The sequence below is a fragment of the Chanodichthys erythropterus genome, chromosome 21 (assembly GCF_024489055.1).
Source record: "Chanodichthys erythropterus isolate Z2021 chromosome 21, ASM2448905v1, whole genome shotgun sequence".
NCBI classification, from domain to species: domain Eukaryota; kingdom Metazoa; phylum Chordata; class Actinopteri; order Cypriniformes; family Xenocyprididae; genus Chanodichthys; species Chanodichthys erythropterus.
Window position 1 is genome coordinate 26,635,192 of NC_090241.1, and position 17,164 is coordinate 26,652,355.

The following is a 17,164-nucleotide window of genomic DNA, read 5'->3' on the forward strand; positions in this document are numbered from 1 at the left end:
TTTGATTCACCCCAGTGACTCGAATCTTTTGAATCATATTCAACAAAAAGATTCTTTCAATGCTCATTTTGTGTTATGAACAATTCAATGAATCATTTACTCGATTCATTAAAACACCGAGTAGATAAAAATGTCTTTCAACAACACCACTACTGTGGACCCGACAAGTGCTAAAATGTGAGCCTTCTTTAAATAACTGGTGAACAATTTATATTGTGTGTCCTGCTGTTAACAAAGTCTTATTTTGAATTATATGTGTCCATGGAAAGGGGCACCATGGTTGCCTTAGAAATGCTCATTTCGGCCGCACAGAAGTTATTGTGCCCTCGAAAAAAACGTTTATCTCCGTCTACATGTCTTGATGTGACTGTTCAAATAATAGCTGTGGATCTGGGCGTCAAACCAGCGCTGTTGTACGACAGCAATGCAGCATCTCCAGAACAGCTTCACCTGTACCTCAGTTCACTACAGGAGTCTGGAGTTGTAACCAGTCCACTACGGATACTGTCCATTGATGACAACACATTCATTTTTAACCCTGCCACTGTTCAGTCCCACCTGGATGAACTGCTCCAAAGCAAAAGTCTCCTTCTGATTGATGTATGTCCCTCAAGAAAACAACCTGTTTTGGTTGGCTTGGAAAAGAGAACTGAGGATATGATCAGAAGTCTTTCAGGATTCATGAATGAGCTGGATGAAGGCTCCTCAGTGATTGTGTTGGGAGAGGAGTTGCATAATGACTGGAACTTGTGTACTCTCTTTGGAATCTTGTTAGGTTATCCAGCCTCCTACTGGTTTGACCAAACGAAGGGATTTGGGAACTGTTTGTGTATGACACCACTGGTGGTGTGCACTGTTTGGGTCACATGGCAAATTCATGACATAAATCATCGCTGTTGTCTTTATTCATTTAGTGTTCCTGAGGAGCTGTGGTCAGAAGTACAAAGTCATATGCAACGGTGGAAGGAGCATTTGAGAAAGAGATTTAACAAACAGACAGTTCTGACTGATCTCTGCTTTTCTAGGGATGTGGTCACTTTGCCCTCTGTGGCCCTTTGAATAAACCTGATTTACGTTTCTTTTTAATATTGTTATTTTGTCAGTGTTACATTTGTAAATATGTATTTTCTCAGAAACACATTACATCAATGGTTTATTTGTTTAATTTCTTTTTCCACGCACCACATATTTTCAGTATCATTTATGTGTTTCATTGATTTTGTACCAAACAACATATAATAATGTGTGCATAGTGTTGAAAACAATAAAACAAGGCAGTGGATCTCAACCTTTTTGACTCCAAATCCCCCTTTGTTTAAAGCAATATATATTTATTTCTATGAAGCTGCTGTGTATTTCTGTTTCCAGACCCTTTGGTTGAGTACAAATGACTTAAGATTACCTAGGATACTGGTACAAAAAAAAAAAAAAAATCAGTGCTAATAAACAGTAATATATATTAAAGTAAAAAATGTTCTTTTCAAATTCTAACTTTATCTGCATACACACAGTATACATTACTATACCAAATCTCAACTGCTTGATTGTTCATATCACAAAATATAAACTATATTATCGCACAGCTCTAATCTGCAAAATGTGACTATAGGCATGAAGATATTATAAACCTTACCATTATTTGAAATGTGTATTGTGAAAAATGCTATACAAATACAATTGGTTTGACTTGACTTTTATTGTCAGGCAGAACAAATGAGTAACATTTTAAAAACATCCTGATACATTCACTTATATTCATAATCAAAATATATAAATAATAGTGATTAATATTTAACAAAACTACCATTATTAAATAAAAACAAGAAGTTATAATCTATACAGCTCATTTAGAATGTCATCATTACCATGAATGTTTCCCATATTGACTCTTGAGAAGCTGTCCCAGATGTCCCTATGAACCCACTTTATAATTTTAAATATATTTTTTTAAACAACTCATTTGTGCCGATGCTTTATTCTGTATTGCACTTTAAACTCTAGCTTACAAACCAAGAATGTGTGAATGTTAAATTTTGTCACTTGAGGTAGAGATCTGTTGTATTATGCAAGCAGCCTAGGACCAAACCAAAACTATGTTCCAGTAATCTTGTGATGAGCTGTGGATCGAGTGTTGAGGTTCAGAATAGCTTCAAGGAAAAGAGTCCGTTTCTCAGCTGAGTTGAATGGCAGGCAGCACTTCTCCACAACGAGCACTCACCCTGATGTCAGTGAGATGATCAGCTCTTGTAGGTCCTATATTCAAGATGGCTATTGGAAGTTTTCTTTCACTAGCAGCGAGTAGAAAGCGGTACCCAGAAAAAACCTGAGAAAGGAAACCAGATGCCTTCACTTTTCCAGAAGTCAAAGAAGAGAAAATGATTTGCCTTATCTTCAAATTCTAGTCAAACACACCTGAACCAACTACTCAAGTACTTTTTAATTGGTTCATTGGAGTAGGGTTGGATCTTGTAGCGGGGATCATTGTTATTGAAGTATCATTGAGATACTATTATATTTTTTATTTAATATTTTAAATAAATATGTTTTTATTTATATAGTTTCCATTTTAATTTTATTTTTATTTTAAAGTTTTAGTAATTTTGTTGTGCGTTTTTGTCATTTATGCATTTAGCAGATCCAAAGGGATTCACAAAAGAGGAACAAAATCAACTTCTCAAGCAATTTAGCCAACAATATTTATAATATACAATGCCAAGTTTGCTAGACAACTAGATTAGGAAGCAAACTAGAGAAAAGGTGAAATGCAAAAAAAAAAGAAAAAGAAAAAAACTTTTTTAGTTTGACTAATTGCATTTATTTAAAGGTTCTGTAGAACATCTTTTTAAAAGATGTAATATAAGTCTAAGGTGTCCCCTGAATGTGTCTGTGAAGTTTCAGCTCAAAATACCCCATTTAAATTTTTTTAATTGCCTATTTTGGGACATCATTAAATATGCACCGATTCAGGCTGCTGCCCCTTTAAATCTTATGTTCCCCTCCCACGGAGCTTGCGCTTGCCTTAACCAGCATAAACAAAGTTCACACAGCTAATATAACCCTCAAAATGGATCTTTACAAAGTGTTCGTCATGCAGCATGTCTAATCGCGTAAGTATGGTATTTATTTGGATGTTTATATTTGATTCTGAATGAGTTTGATAGTGCTCCGTGGCTAAAGCTAACAGTACACACTGTTGGAGAGATTTATAAAGAATGAAGTTGTGTTTATGAATTATACAGACTGCAAGTGTTTAAAAAATGAAAATAACAACAGTCTTGTTTCCATGAATATAGTAATAAACAAGGCAACTTTAACCACATTTAACAGTACATTAGCAACATAATAACAAAACATTTAGAAAGGCAATTTACAAATATCACTAAAAATATAATGTTATCATGGATCATGTCAGTTATTATTGCTCCATCTGCCATTTTTTGCTATTGTTCTTGCTTGCTTACCTAGTCTGATGATTCAGCTGTGCACAGATCCAGACTTTAATACTGGCTGCCCTTGTCTAATGCCTTGAACATGGGCTGGCATATGCAAATATTGGGGGCGTACATATTAATGATCCCGACTGTTGTGTAACAGTCGGTGTTATGTTGAGATTTGCCTGTTCTTCAGGAGGTCTTTTAAACAAATGAGATTTATATAAGAAGGAGGAAACAATGGTGTTTGAGACTCACTGTATATCATTTCCATGTACTGAACTCTTGTTATTCAACTGTGCCAAGATAAATTCAATTTTTAATTCTAGGGCACCTTTAAGAGTGTGGGGTGGTTCAGTGACCCCATATTTGTAATAAATGTCTATATATTATTATGCCGGTTTATTAATTTTTATTTCAGTTTTATTTTTATTTTAGCAAATCAAGTTAAACAAAATTATGAGATACCTTTGCAACAATCTGAAAAAAAAAAAAAAGTTTTTTAATATTTTATTTTATTTGAGTTGACATTTATTTTATTTCAAGTAACATACATTTTAACTATTATAATCCTGGGAGTTTCATCTTTTAAATCCATACACCTAAAAAATTCTGAGTGAGCAATAATTATGTTCTGACACCTATATGTATGTTACATCATTAGATGGCAGCCAGCGAGCAGGAACGAGTAACCCTGTTCTAGGCGCATAGTAAATGTTTTAGTAAATAGTAAGTGATATTGATGAAACATTACTCACCTGAAGAGAAGATCCAGCCACAAGCACTGCATCAGACTCAGCCAGCTTGTTATGAACAAAGTGTACTGTAGTTCGGTTCACTACATCACCAAAGAAGGTCACCTCAGGTTTGAGTACACCGCCACAGGCATCACATGCAGGTACTCTGAAGTTCAACACCTGCTCATCCTCCAGAAACACATCTCCATCTGGGGCCACAGCACATGCACTCGCTTCCCAGCCAGGGTTCAAAGCTGCAAAACGCTTCTGAAGCTCGGCACGTGGAGTCAGTTGGCCGCAGTCTAAACACACAACCCTAAGAGCAGACAAAACATAAATTTGCATGAAAGGATAAGCACACATAGCTTTTTTTCCTCTTAGAATCTACATCCCTTTTTACTCTATAATAAATGATCATCAAAGGGGATCAAACTGTCACTCACATGAGATTGCAGCAATAGCAAACAACACACTGAGCTAGATTATGGCACTTTTGTTTTCTGTAGAGCTGCTTTACAGCTAAAATTTAATTTGTTTCATAATTGATGAATTTTATTGAACTGAACTGAACCAACACTGAACTGACTTGAGCTCTTTCATGGTTCACATCATATCTCACTAATTGACAATTATTCATTTCTATTCACAACTTTAAATCTTCCATGTCCCCTCTCAGTCTAGGTGTTCTTAGTCCACTACTATTCAACATATACAACATATAGCTACCCCTCGGTCACATTATGCCTGTACAACCTTGAGCCTGGGAAAGATGATTTATTAATAAAATATTAACATTATTACTACTGAACTAAATAATGACAATATTGTCTTTTTATAGCTGCTTTACAGCAGGATGTGAATTTGTCTCATATTTGATGAAGTTTGCATCATTGATTCTGTTATTTTCTTTTTTTATTATTGTGAAGCTGCTTTGAAACAATCTGCATTGTATAGAGGTGACTTGACTGTTTGTGTGCAGACCTGTGCGTAGATGTAGTAGTTACCTGTGTGTAGATCCATGAAGTTCAGTAAGTCTCTGTTGTCCAGCTTTTAAGTGTAAGGCATCTACATTCTGAGTGACAAGCCAGTGCAATTTTCCCTTTTCCTCCCAGTCCCTTAATGCTAAATGTGCTGAATTAGGCTGGTGTGAAGAGAACTGCGGCCACCCCACGTAGTTCCGTGCCCAGTATCGCTGCCTTGATTTCGCACTGCACACAAACTCTGAGTGTTGCATAGGCCGCCTGTTAGTCCGTGCATACAGTCCCACACCCTCTGATCTATAGTCTGGAATTCCAGATTCAGTGGAGAGTCCAGCACCGCTTATCACAAACAGCCGTGAAGCCTGTGACACAAAGGCCTGGAGTTGTTCCAAAGCACTGGAGTCAATTGAGCTACTTGCAGGAACAAATCGTTGCACACTAGCTTGTATTGTAGAAGCACATCTTCCCACTGCCACACGTGGAGGCAGGGATCTCCATGGCAACAGCATCTATAGACCTGTTCATACAACAGCAGATAACAACAAACAACAACTCTTGTTCATCAACAACAATGTGTTTTGCATAATGGTTTGTCAACTATTCAATACATTTTACATGTTATGGTCTGAAATATAGAATATGTACTAATTAAGTTGTATATAATAAATAAAACTAATTATATATATATATATATATATATATATATATATATATATATATATATATATATATTTCAGTTTTATTTATTATATACAACTTAATTAGTACATATTCTATATATTTTGTTTTTGCATCAAACACTTCAATGACACACACACACACACACACACACACACATATACACACACACACACACACACACACATATATACATATTATATATATATATATATATATATATATATATATATATATATATATATATATACTCTCTTTAAAATATACTGACATTTTCCTGAGACGTTTAATTGTAATTTTTTTAAAAATCAAATGAAAAATAATTTCAAAATAATATACATGCTTCCATTACTGGAGCACAAAGATTGGTCTTTAAATGAACAGTAATAGTGTATGACATCATATGAAACAAAGTGCAAGGCTTCAGAAGTGTATGGCATCAGTGTAACATTACTGAACATAAATCTTGTCCAATACATTCAATGGTGTTCGCCCATTAAGTCAATTACTACGTTATAAACGTAATTATAAAATAGTCATATCAGCTAATTCAGTTTCGTTACGTTTGTTTTGAGTAAAACTTGAAAAAAAGTAGGTGAAATGTATGTGAGACTCATTGTATTAAGCTTACTTGATTTAAATGTCAAGCTAGGATAATAATAAACATGCCATGGACATTATGCCACGCGCGAATGTATATTTTAACACATATTTCAGATGTACAACTAATTACTTTAATAACGTACCTGAATTAATCAAATCCTCAGCACCAAAACTCTTGTCTTTTTCGTAAACATTAGTACAGCTGTAGCGGTCAAAACAAGAACTTCCGTGTTGTTACACAAGTGCATGATGGTAAATGTAGTTTAGTGAATGTCGCTTTTTTGGCACGCTGAAACACCTCCATATGTGTTCTTAGATGAAAATGATAAACTCTCTATTGCACTCACAGATATAAAATATATATTCAAAGAGTATTTTATTGTAGGAATGTTAGAAATCATATACATATGATTCTTTTTAACATTGTCATAACTGCCATTTCATCTAGGTTGTTCAGAATATGCTGCACACATCTTGATTGCAGAACTGTAAGATTTCTGTCAAAAAAAGAGAAAGAATAATAAAGCCCCAATTAAAATATGCATGAATAATAATTGAAATAAGAGACATTTTACTCATCTATGTGCATTTTTATAAAATCAAATTATTTTAAAAATTAATTGATTTTAATATTATAAATGCAAACAATTGGAATGCAATGCATATAATTAGTTTTTTTTTTTTTTTTACTTGAGTTAGTGCAGTTAAAGATGCTTTCAGCCTGTGAATAGAACTCGTCTCCCAGTATAGTGCGATAGTCCATGTGACTGGTGTGAACGAGGCACTTTGTAGCATCTTTAAAGAGCAGGTCACTCTCTCCATACTTCTGAGACTCAAACAGGTGGAACCCAGTATCTGGACGAGCAGCTATGGTTTCCTATAACGCAAAACACATCAGGATTCGTATTCTAAAAGACTCTCAAATCAGTCAGAGGACAATAATTTCAGTGTACTGACCTGTGACTTCATTAAGAGGTCATAAATGCGAGCTGTAAGAACAGGACGCGTCATAACAATGTTCGGAGGGACTGCCCCTAAGTTACAGGTCTTCCATTCTGTCAGAGGAGCCCGACTGCCATTGCTGCAAAGCAACTCAAAGTCCCAAGTGAGCCAACCCTCTGCCCAGCCACTGCTGTGTAGACCTGTACATCAAATATATCACAAATATTACCAATGAGATTCACACCGAAGACATTTCTCAGTGCGTACATCTTACGTTCAATGTTGCTCTCCAGATTGTGGTGTTCCATAAAGGCCACATCTCCAAAACTCTTCCCACTGGGGTCTCCAACTAAACATCTGGAGTAAAAGACATTTTAAAGCATGCAAAGCTGTATGATTGCACTATAGTACATTAGCAATGGGTGATCAGACATATTTCCTGTATACCATTTTATTTGAACAGGGCCAAACACCAATTCCTCACCTTAATGCACCCATATTGCCATAGTAACGCTCATTATGGTTGTCAGCACACCGTTTGGTGGCAGCTTCCTCAGTCCCACCCATACACACCTTACATAGATTGCCTTGACCTCCAGGTAAACAACCTTTCCAAAACACCTCAGCATATACTGAAAACAGAGTGAGTTACTTTAAAGGAACACTCCATTTTTAAAAAAAAAAATAGGCTCATTTTCTAACTCCCCTAGAGTTAAACAGTTGAGTTTTACCGTTTTCTAATCCATTCAGCCGATCTCCGGGTCTGGCGGTACCACTTTTAGCATAGCTTAGCATAGTTCATTGAATCTGATTAGACCGTTAGCATCTCGCTCAAAAATGACTAAAGAGTTTCAATATTTTTCCTATATAAAACTTGACTCTTCTGTAGTTACATCGGGTAATAAGACCGACAGAAAATGAAAAGTTGCGATTTTCTAGGCTGATATGGCTAGGAACTATGTTCTCATTCCGGCGTAATAATCAAGAAACTTTGCTGCCGTACCATCCGCAGCATCTCACACAAATGTCTCCATGGTTACAAGTCATCCTCCCTGTGCAAGCAGGGGGTCACAGGCGGTGAATATCACTGCGCCTGCTGCACCCATGGTACTGCAGCAAAGTTCCTTGATTATTACGCCAGAATGAGAGTATAGTTCCTAGCCAAATTGGCCTAGAAAATCGCAACTTTTCATTTTCCTTTGGTCTTAGTACACAATGTAACTACAGAAGAGTCAAGTTTTAAATAGGAAAAATATTGAAATTCTTTGGTCATTTTTGAGCAAGATGCTAACGGTCTAATCAGATTCAGTGAACTATGCTAAGCTATGCTAAAAGTGGTACCGCCAGACCTGGAGAACGGCTGAATGGATTCGAAAACTCAATTGTTTAACCCTAGGGGAGTTGGAAAATTAGCCTATTTTCAAAAAAAGTGGAGTGTTACTTTAAAGAGGACCTATAATGCTTTTTTTTTACTTTCTTTAGTGTGTAATGTTTGAGCATGAAAAAGGTCTAAACTCCCTGAAAAGCCTTGATTGTAGTCTTGAGTTTTCTTATGAGAAAGTACACATCAAAATATTCCCCATTTAAATAATTCCTGCTCAAGGCATACACAAAATAAAGGGGGTGAGGCCTGGTTGAGTTAGTGTTAGTAGTGTTTTGTCGCCATGTCCAAAATGGTTATGGTAAGGGGCGTGACATTTCAGAAACATTCTCGTAAAGGTTGACCAATCACAACAAAGAGGGGCTTCATTGAGACCGGAACTAAACAGAGCTTTACTGACAGACTGGAAAGAGAGATGCAATGTAAAATGTGTGGAAAATAATGGTTTTTTTTTGTACATTCAAGAACAAGACCCAAAAATTAAAGACTTTGTAAAAGGCATAATAGGTCCTCTTTAAATGCAAGTAACTAAAATATAATATTTTCAACTATCTGTTAAAAATACAATGCAAAAAAGAGAGGAACATGTAGTACCATTATTCGGTTCACATGGGGCGCTGCTGTTGTGCTCTGTGCTAAGCATGTGTCTTAGAGGTAAAACCCAGCCAGCAGGGCTGTACATGTGACCATGGCAAGAGCGTCTACCGCCCAGGCTTCCAAAATATAAACTCCGGCTTGTCCGACGTACAACTGCCACACCGTATACTGATGGTAATTCTGCAGAGACAATTATATTTTGTAAAGACATAATAATAGGGATGCATCATTTATGTTAAACTTGTTTTATTTCTTATTACCATCACTCTCAAAATGGCCACCAGCTCCTTCAGGAATCTCACATTTCTCTCCTAAATTTCAAATCAACCAGCAAAGAGAAAAATAAATCCAGGTGAGATGAACTTGAAGACATGAGTAAGTATGAGTCTGGATGTTTTACATACCATAATATTCAGTCACAACAGGGACAAGGCCACATTTCCCAGCTATGAAAGCATGAGTGGCATCCAGAGAAACAGCATCCACCTCATCCCTCTGTGAAAATTAACAATTGATTCTGTTTTAGGCACTGATACCAAGACAATCACCAATGTTAAAGATATCAAAAACAAAAATTATTAAAAAGATATATATATATATTTTTTCGTTAATTGAAATAATTGAAAGAAAACTTTTTCTTTTCAAAACACTTAAATGTTGCCTTGGCAAATAACTGAAATAAAAAGGTTTAAGTAGAAGTACTAAAATAACTAAAACTGAAATAAACAAATTAATAAAAAATAAATAGAATATTAAAAAAACAACTAATAAAACAAATTAAATAAAAAAATGCATGTTGAAAATATAAAAATAAATGCTAATTCAAAATATTAATAAATACTATAATAATAATAATAATAATAATACTAAAATAACACTGAAAATCTGCAAATCAGGGGTAAACTCAGAAAATGTACAAGTCATAAATGATAAATAAATAAAATGATGTTTGTTATAGATGTTTGTTTAATCATAAATCACAACTGCTGAAAATTTGTCTTACTGGACCTTGATCTTCTCAATGCAGTCACTCATAGATGAGGCTTTTACACACACCAGAGGATCTGACTTTATGCTAAGAGCCCACTCCTCACATTTCTTCTGTTCAGCATGACTTATACAGCACCACCTCACCACACTGTCCTCCAGCGAGCTACCTAACCCCACACACACACACACACACACACACACACACACACACACACACACACACACACACACACACACACACACACACACACACACACACACACACACACACACACAAATTAATGTCTGAGCTTATCATTTCCAAGATTAAAAGGTACAGAGGGGAAGCAATCGTTCACCTTCATGTCCAAGGCCCTTGAGCAAGGCCACATAGTCCAGTCCAAGAACTTGGCTCATATCCATGTCTTCCAGCAGAACTAATAATTTCTCTGTCACATCTTTGAAGAGAAGGTCAGTCCCACCATAGGTTGCTGATTCAAACAGCTGGAAACGCTGACGCTCCCTTCCCCTCCAACCAAATGACATCTTAAAAAGAAAACACAGAAAAAAAGCAGAAGTGTGATTTTTTTCTTTTTCTCATAAGATACTGATATCAGTATTTCCTGTCAAGATACCAATAACATTATTAAGGAACATCGTTAGGAACCTCATCACCATCTGTCTGTTAAAGTGTTAGTTCACCCAATCACCCTATCCTTTAGACCACCCAAAAATGAACTCACTGGGACATTAAAGGGTTAGTTCACCCAAAAATTTAAATTATCCCATAATTATATCCTAGGTGTATAGGACTTCTTTCAGCCAAACCCAGTCGGAGCTATATTAAAAAATATACCTCTTCCAAGCTTTATAATGGGAGTAAATGGTACCCAAGATTTTGAGGCCCAAAAAAAGCACATCCATCCATCACAAAAGTAATCCATACAGCTCCAGTGGGTTATTAAATGCATTCTGAAGCAAAGTGATGCATTTTTGTAAGATTTTTTTTTTATAACTTTAAAAACTATAATCACTGGCTTCTGGTAACAGCCGTAAGAAAGTCGAGTTCTGCCGGAAGAGTGACCTCTGACCCCACGTATGACGTAGGATGCAGGAGTTGCGCAAGTTTATGTTAGAGTAGACGCCTCTCGCAGTTCAAACAAATAGAGCTGGGCAACAAACTCAAGCTCCTCTTCTATCAAATCTGAAATTTCTCTTTAAAAATTATCCTTTTAGACTTCTAATTCATGACCGGTGTTTTGTTTTGCTCTATCCTGTGTGCTTCCGCATTCGTCAATACGTTATGCGTCAGGTCAGAGGTCACTCTTCCGCCCGAACTAGACTGGCGTACAGCCATTACCGGAAGCCAGTGATTATAGTTTATAAAGTTATAAATATGGATATTTTTCTTACAAAAATGTGTCGCTTCACTTCAGAAGGCCTTTATTAACACTTTGAAGCCGTGTGGATTACTTTTATGATGGATGGATGGATGCGCTCTTTTGGGCTTCAAAATCTAGGGTACCATTCACTCCCATTAAAGTGTGGGATATTTTTTAATATATCTCCAATTGTGGAAAAAGTCATATACATCTAGGACTGCTTGAGGGTGAGTAAATTATAGGATAATTTTTGGGTGAAATAACCCTTTAATCAAATGATCTTTTATGTTGCATAGAAGAAAAAAGGTCATACAGATTTGGAACCAAATGAGGATGAGTAAATGACAGAATTTTCATTTTATACCCCTTTAAGATAAGTTTTACCATGTATTATAAGATTCTGGGTTTGTGTCAGGTTTGAGTTTGCAATTAATGAAAAATATATTAGTAATATTTATGTTTTAATTTTACCGATATGTGTCCTGCATATATGACACTTTGCATCTCTTTGCCAGTGGTGTCCAATCCTACTCCAAAGTTTAGCTCCAACCCCAATTAAACACACCTGAACCAGCTAATCAAGGTCTTACTAGGCATACTAGAAACTTCCAGGGAGGTGTGTAGAGGCAAGTTGAAGCTAAACTCTGCAGAAGATTGGCCCTCCAGGTCTGAGTTTGGACACCCCTACTCTTTGCTCAGCAAATAAATAAAGAGATGGAGACATTTCTGTTATTAAAACTTTACACTACCGGTTGTTCGGATCAGACACTCTTACATGCCAGTTTTAGGCTTCAACACAAAACATACCTGGGCAGCGACCAAGAACTTTCGAGCAATTTTACGGATGTTCATTCGTGTGACCACACCCCCTCCAGGGCCTCGTCCAAGATTACACTTTCTAAAACCGCTGAGGGGAGCAAGAGTGCCATCTGTACACAGCAGTCTGAACTCATCTTTCTCACTTTCTGTTGAGTAAAGGGATCAAATAGAAATGAGAAAGAGAGGATATAGGATTTAATCAAGATAGAAGCATAAATGTTACACAATGAATGTACAATTTGTTAAAAAAAAATTTGTGTGAGTGTTCATTGTATCAACCATCTATGCTGTCCAGAGCTGTGTGATCCACAAAGGCAACATCTCCTGCCCGTGACTGCAAACATCTAAAAGAAAAAAAGAAAGATACTCAAAGATCCTAAAGGTAACTTGGCAGTGGACTCCCTGATACAGACGTAAATAGGATTATTTTAACCTGAGTGCTCCTTGGTTGTGGTAGAATGGTTCACTGTGAGATGTCTCACAATGGAAATTTTTCTGACGAATGTATGACCTTTGACCTTGGCACAAGGAACAAAGGTTGGCTGCCATTGTAGTTGCTCCAGGCACACAGCTGGCTTTGAAGAAAGCACTAACCGCTGACAAAACAGTCAAAACATGAGCACTGGGAACTCAACACAATCATACATAGTTTTGAAAACTTTGTTTGTTTGGTTTGGGAGAACATGATGGAATACTCCCTAGGTTATGAACCAAATTACCAAGTAACTAGAAATATATAAACAACAACAATGATATGGGAAATCTATTTCATCATCATGATCTGGATTGATCCTTTAGAGATTGTTATATACAGTGTTGTTTTAGTGTTATTCATATACTAATATAGCATTTATTAATATTTGGAATTAGCATATATTCTTTTATTTTCAGTTTTCAATTTTGATGTTTAAGATTTTCATGCAATATTTACACTCACTAGCCACTTTATTAGGTACACCTCGTTAACGCATATATCTGATCAATCAATCATATGGCAGCAACTCAATGCATTTAGGCATGTAGACATGGGCTGTGTCTGAAATCGCCCCCCTATACCCTCATTCAACATTCCCTACGTTAACTTGAGGGAGTGCATGAAAACAAGTGAGTGAATTCGGACACCAAGTGTGCTGGAAGGGCTGCCGCTTTTGCAAAGTTTGTGCTTGCTGTTTAACAATTATTTAAAACGTACCAAACTGGCAGCTCCAGTAGTAAGATAAAAAGTTTTATCTTGAACTCTGTCATGGAAACTATGTATAAACCTTACTTAAACAATAAATTAAAAAGGAATTTATACCTGTATGATATTACACTGTAGCCACATTGTAACAGCGGTTCGGAAAATGGATTGCAAGGCAAGGCAATTTTATTTGTATAGCACATTTCATACAATATGATAATTCAAAGTGCTTTACATAAAGAGGAAAGAAATACATAAGAATTAAAAAAAAATAAAATGGATGAATGATTCAGCTGCAGACGCCATCTTCTGGTCAGACACGCAAATGCATTATGGGTATTAGCAGTTGAGTGTACATCGGTCATACACTGGTGTGTATGCATGTGGTGCATTGTGCACTCGATAACATCCACTATGGTTAGGACACCACTACAAATGGCTCAACTGTCCACTTAAATAGTGCCCTATTTTAGGGTATAGAGGGTGGTTTCGTACACAGACATGGTCAAGACAACTGAAGTTGAAACTGAGCATCAGAATGGGGAAGAAAAGCGATTTAAGTGACTTTGAATGTGGCATGGTTGTTGATGCCAGACAGGCTGGTTTAAGTATTTCAGAAACTGCTGATCTACTGGGATTTTCACACATAACCATCACTAGGGTTTACAGAGAATGGTCCGAAAAAAACACATGCAGTGAGCAGCAGTTCTGCGGGCGAAAATGTCTTGTTGATGCCAGAGGTCAGAGGAGAATGGCCAGACTGGATTGAGCTGATAGAAAGTAACTCAAATAACCACTCATCATGACCGAGGTATGCAGAAGAGCATCTCTGAACACAAAACCCATCGAACCTTGAAGCAGATGGGCTACAGCAGCAGAAGACAAGAACGGGTGCCACTCCTGTCAGCTAAGAACAGGAAACTGAGGATACAATTTGCCTGGTCCGAGAGTCTCGATTTCTGCTGCGACATTCAGATGGTAGGGTCAGAATTTGGCATAAACAACATGAAATCATGGATGCATCCTGCCTTGTATTAACAGTTCAGGCAGCTGGTGGTGTTGTAATGGTGTGGGGGATATTTTCTTGGCAAACTTTGGGCCCCTTAGTACCAACTGAGCGTTGTTTATATGCCACAGCCAACCTGAGTATTGTTGCAGACTATGTCCATTCCTTTATGACCACAGTGAACCATCTTCTGATGGCTACTTCCAGGACAATGCACCATGTCATAATGCTCAAATTATTTCATTGGTTTCTTGAACATGACATTGAGTTTACTATACTCAAATGACCTCCACAGTCACCAGATCTCAATCCAACAGAGCACTTTTGGGATGTCATGTCAATATGGACCAAAATCTCTGAGGAATGTTTCCAGCACCTTGTTGATTTTATGCCATGAAGAATTAAGACAGTTCTGAAGGCAACCTTTTGCCTTCCAGCAGTACTAGCAAGGAGTACCTAATAAATAGGCCAGTGAGTGTGTATTTTATTTCAGCTTTATTTCAATTAACAATAGCGAAAAATATAAATTTTTAATAGTTTTAATTTTAGGCAACAATAACACTGCCTATATATAATTTGTGCTTGTTGTCTTACCCTGACTGAGGGGCTCATCCTCTGCCCAGGGAAGGAGGTTTCGAGAAAGGAGATGTCCCAAAGGGAGACTCCAACCTGCAGTCCAGCGAGCTCCACTATGACAGCTCCTACTGCCCTTCAAAGAGCGCATATCTAAAGAACTATTGTTCCTCACCACAGCGACTGCAAGAATACAGCCACCTGAGAGATGGAGGAGACGACAAAATAGAAAAGGAAGATGTTTACATGTTAGTGCTTGCAAAGTGTGCTACATTAGAAACCACATTAGGATTTTGTATGATACCATCTCTGTAGATTTCCTTTGCGACTACTGTGAGACCGAACTGTTTTACTGCAGAGTACACCTCTCCAGCATCCAGAGTCACTAGGTCAGCTTTATTATCCTGACAAGAGAGATGGGAGAATGTAAACCTACTTTTATGTATTGGGGGGGTGATTTTTATAAATTAAAATAGATTTGAACTTATGCAGTATTGCATGTCACCCACGCGTATCTTATTTATGCAGTCGGCAGTGCCATACGCTTTCACACATGAGAGACGGGCGAAGGCTGTGACAGCTGCAGGTGGAAGGACAGCGACCAGTGCTTTGGCCAGCTCTGCACACTTTCTCTGCTCCGGCTCTGATACTGTACACCAGCGCATCTTCTTACCTGAATGTAGGTATACAGGCATACTTACAGAACATTTCAAGTGATATGTTTATTACACACACACACACACACACACAATGTTTTTATGGTGGGGAATCATCAAGATTTCAAAGACCAAGGAATGCAGCCAAATAAGCGCTAACATAAAACAGCATTATTCAATATTCTGGTGGCTGGAGACACCAGTTTTTTGTTTTTTTGCATACTGCTATGAAAAAAGTAGTTTTCACAGTGTTTTCAATTTCTAGTCAAAGGTTCAGTAACCACAAAGTTGCTTTCATTGAGAAGATTACCATAGCAACTTTCCATTCGGAAATGTTTTATATTTCCAAATAAATAGAATGTAGAGATTCAAAGAAATTAAACATTCACAAAATAATAGAATATCTATAAAATATATCTAGAAAAAAATAAATAAATGCATAGGCCTAACACATTTTAATAAGTTTGTAGTAATATCACCCGGAGTAGATTAAGTGCGTGTGCATTAATCAAGAATTTTTTATGCAATGTTCAGTATTAAAAAATATAAAATTTTTGGGTGCAACATTTTTTCAACCATTGCTACTGAAAGGGCAGGGCAGCAGACATTTCTCCCTAATCCTAAAATACATTCTGAACTCTGCTTTTCTTAATTTTAATAGCTAGCACGCACTTACCCCAGCTGGTGATGGTGCACAGCAGTAGAATGACAACAATAACTCTCACTCGCGTCATCATAGTATCAGAAATCTCTTCTGGGAAAAATGAATCACAGGAACTGCCTACATCGAGTCCTGTACAGAAGCTTCAGTGGAACGGGCATGTCGCTTAGTGAAGATCTCATTGTAGGTTTGTGCGAGTCTGAAAAAAAATGTATTGTGCAAGCGGGTGTTTTCAAAGCGAATAGTTCTTATAATAAATGTGCGCATATGGAAAATATTACTGGAACTCTTATGTCACGTGGACTATTCTCGTCCAGGCATATTTTCTTGCTTGGCGTTTAATGGAATTTCCAGAAAGCGCCTTTTGTTTGGAATTGTGTATTAAATGCTATTGGACTTACTCCATTGAAGCAGCAAAGGTGTAGCCTTCGTCCAAACGAAGATTCCAAGATTAGGATCCAACCTAACTAACAAAAATATGTTCCAAGAACGTTTTGCTAACGTTCTTAAGATCAAAACATTATTTCTGAATGTTCTCTAAACGTTCAAAATGTCTTTTTAAAAACGTT

The 17,164-nt window shown here is 36.9% G+C and overlaps 3 protein-coding genes across 3 annotated transcripts; 1 reads left to right on the forward strand and 2 right to left on the reverse strand.

Moving 5' to 3' along the window:
• The first annotated feature begins 117 nt into the window (after nucleotides 1–117).
• c21h1orf74 (chromosome 21 C1orf74 homolog) lies at nucleotides 118–1,274 on the forward strand. The gene is made up of 2 exons (XM_067374373.1): nucleotides 118–177; nucleotides 270–1,274. Exons 1-2 carry the CDS (start codon nucleotides 131–133, stop codon nucleotides 1,057–1,059), a joined length of 837 nt encoding a protein of 278 aa, XP_067230474.1. The 5' UTR covers nucleotides 118–130; the 3' UTR covers nucleotides 1,060–1,274.
• A 412-nt stretch (nucleotides 1,275–1,686) lies between these two features.
• sirt4 (sirtuin 4) lies at nucleotides 1,687–6,647 on the reverse strand. Its single transcript, XM_067373997.1, has 4 exons — nucleotides 6,573–6,647; nucleotides 5,173–5,665; nucleotides 4,190–4,484; nucleotides 1,687–2,323 (listed from the first exon to the last, which is right to left on the reverse strand). The coding sequence occupies exons 2-4, from the start codon at nucleotides 5,655–5,657 to the stop codon at nucleotides 2,171–2,173; spliced, it is 933 nt and encodes a 310-aa protein (XP_067230098.1). The 5' UTR covers nucleotides 5,658–5,665; nucleotides 6,573–6,647; the 3' UTR covers nucleotides 1,687–2,170.
• Nucleotides 6,648–6,791: 144 nt separating this feature from the next.
• sxph (saxiphilin) lies at nucleotides 6,792–16,932 on the reverse strand. The gene is made up of 17 exons (XM_067373797.1): nucleotides 16,611–16,932; nucleotides 15,788–15,951; nucleotides 15,583–15,682; nucleotides 15,300–15,479; nucleotides 12,953–13,115; nucleotides 12,799–12,863; nucleotides 12,508–12,665; nucleotides 10,678–10,864; nucleotides 10,358–10,506; nucleotides 9,754–9,844; nucleotides 9,610–9,660; nucleotides 9,347–9,529; nucleotides 7,856–8,003; nucleotides 7,646–7,728; nucleotides 7,387–7,571; nucleotides 7,120–7,306; nucleotides 6,792–6,926 (listed from the first exon to the last, which is right to left on the reverse strand). The coding sequence occupies exons 1-17, from the start codon at nucleotides 16,669–16,671 to the stop codon at nucleotides 6,883–6,885; spliced, it is 2,199 nt and encodes a 732-aa protein (XP_067229898.1). The 5' UTR covers nucleotides 16,672–16,932; the 3' UTR covers nucleotides 6,792–6,882.
• Nucleotides 16,933–17,164: the final 232 nt, after the last annotated feature.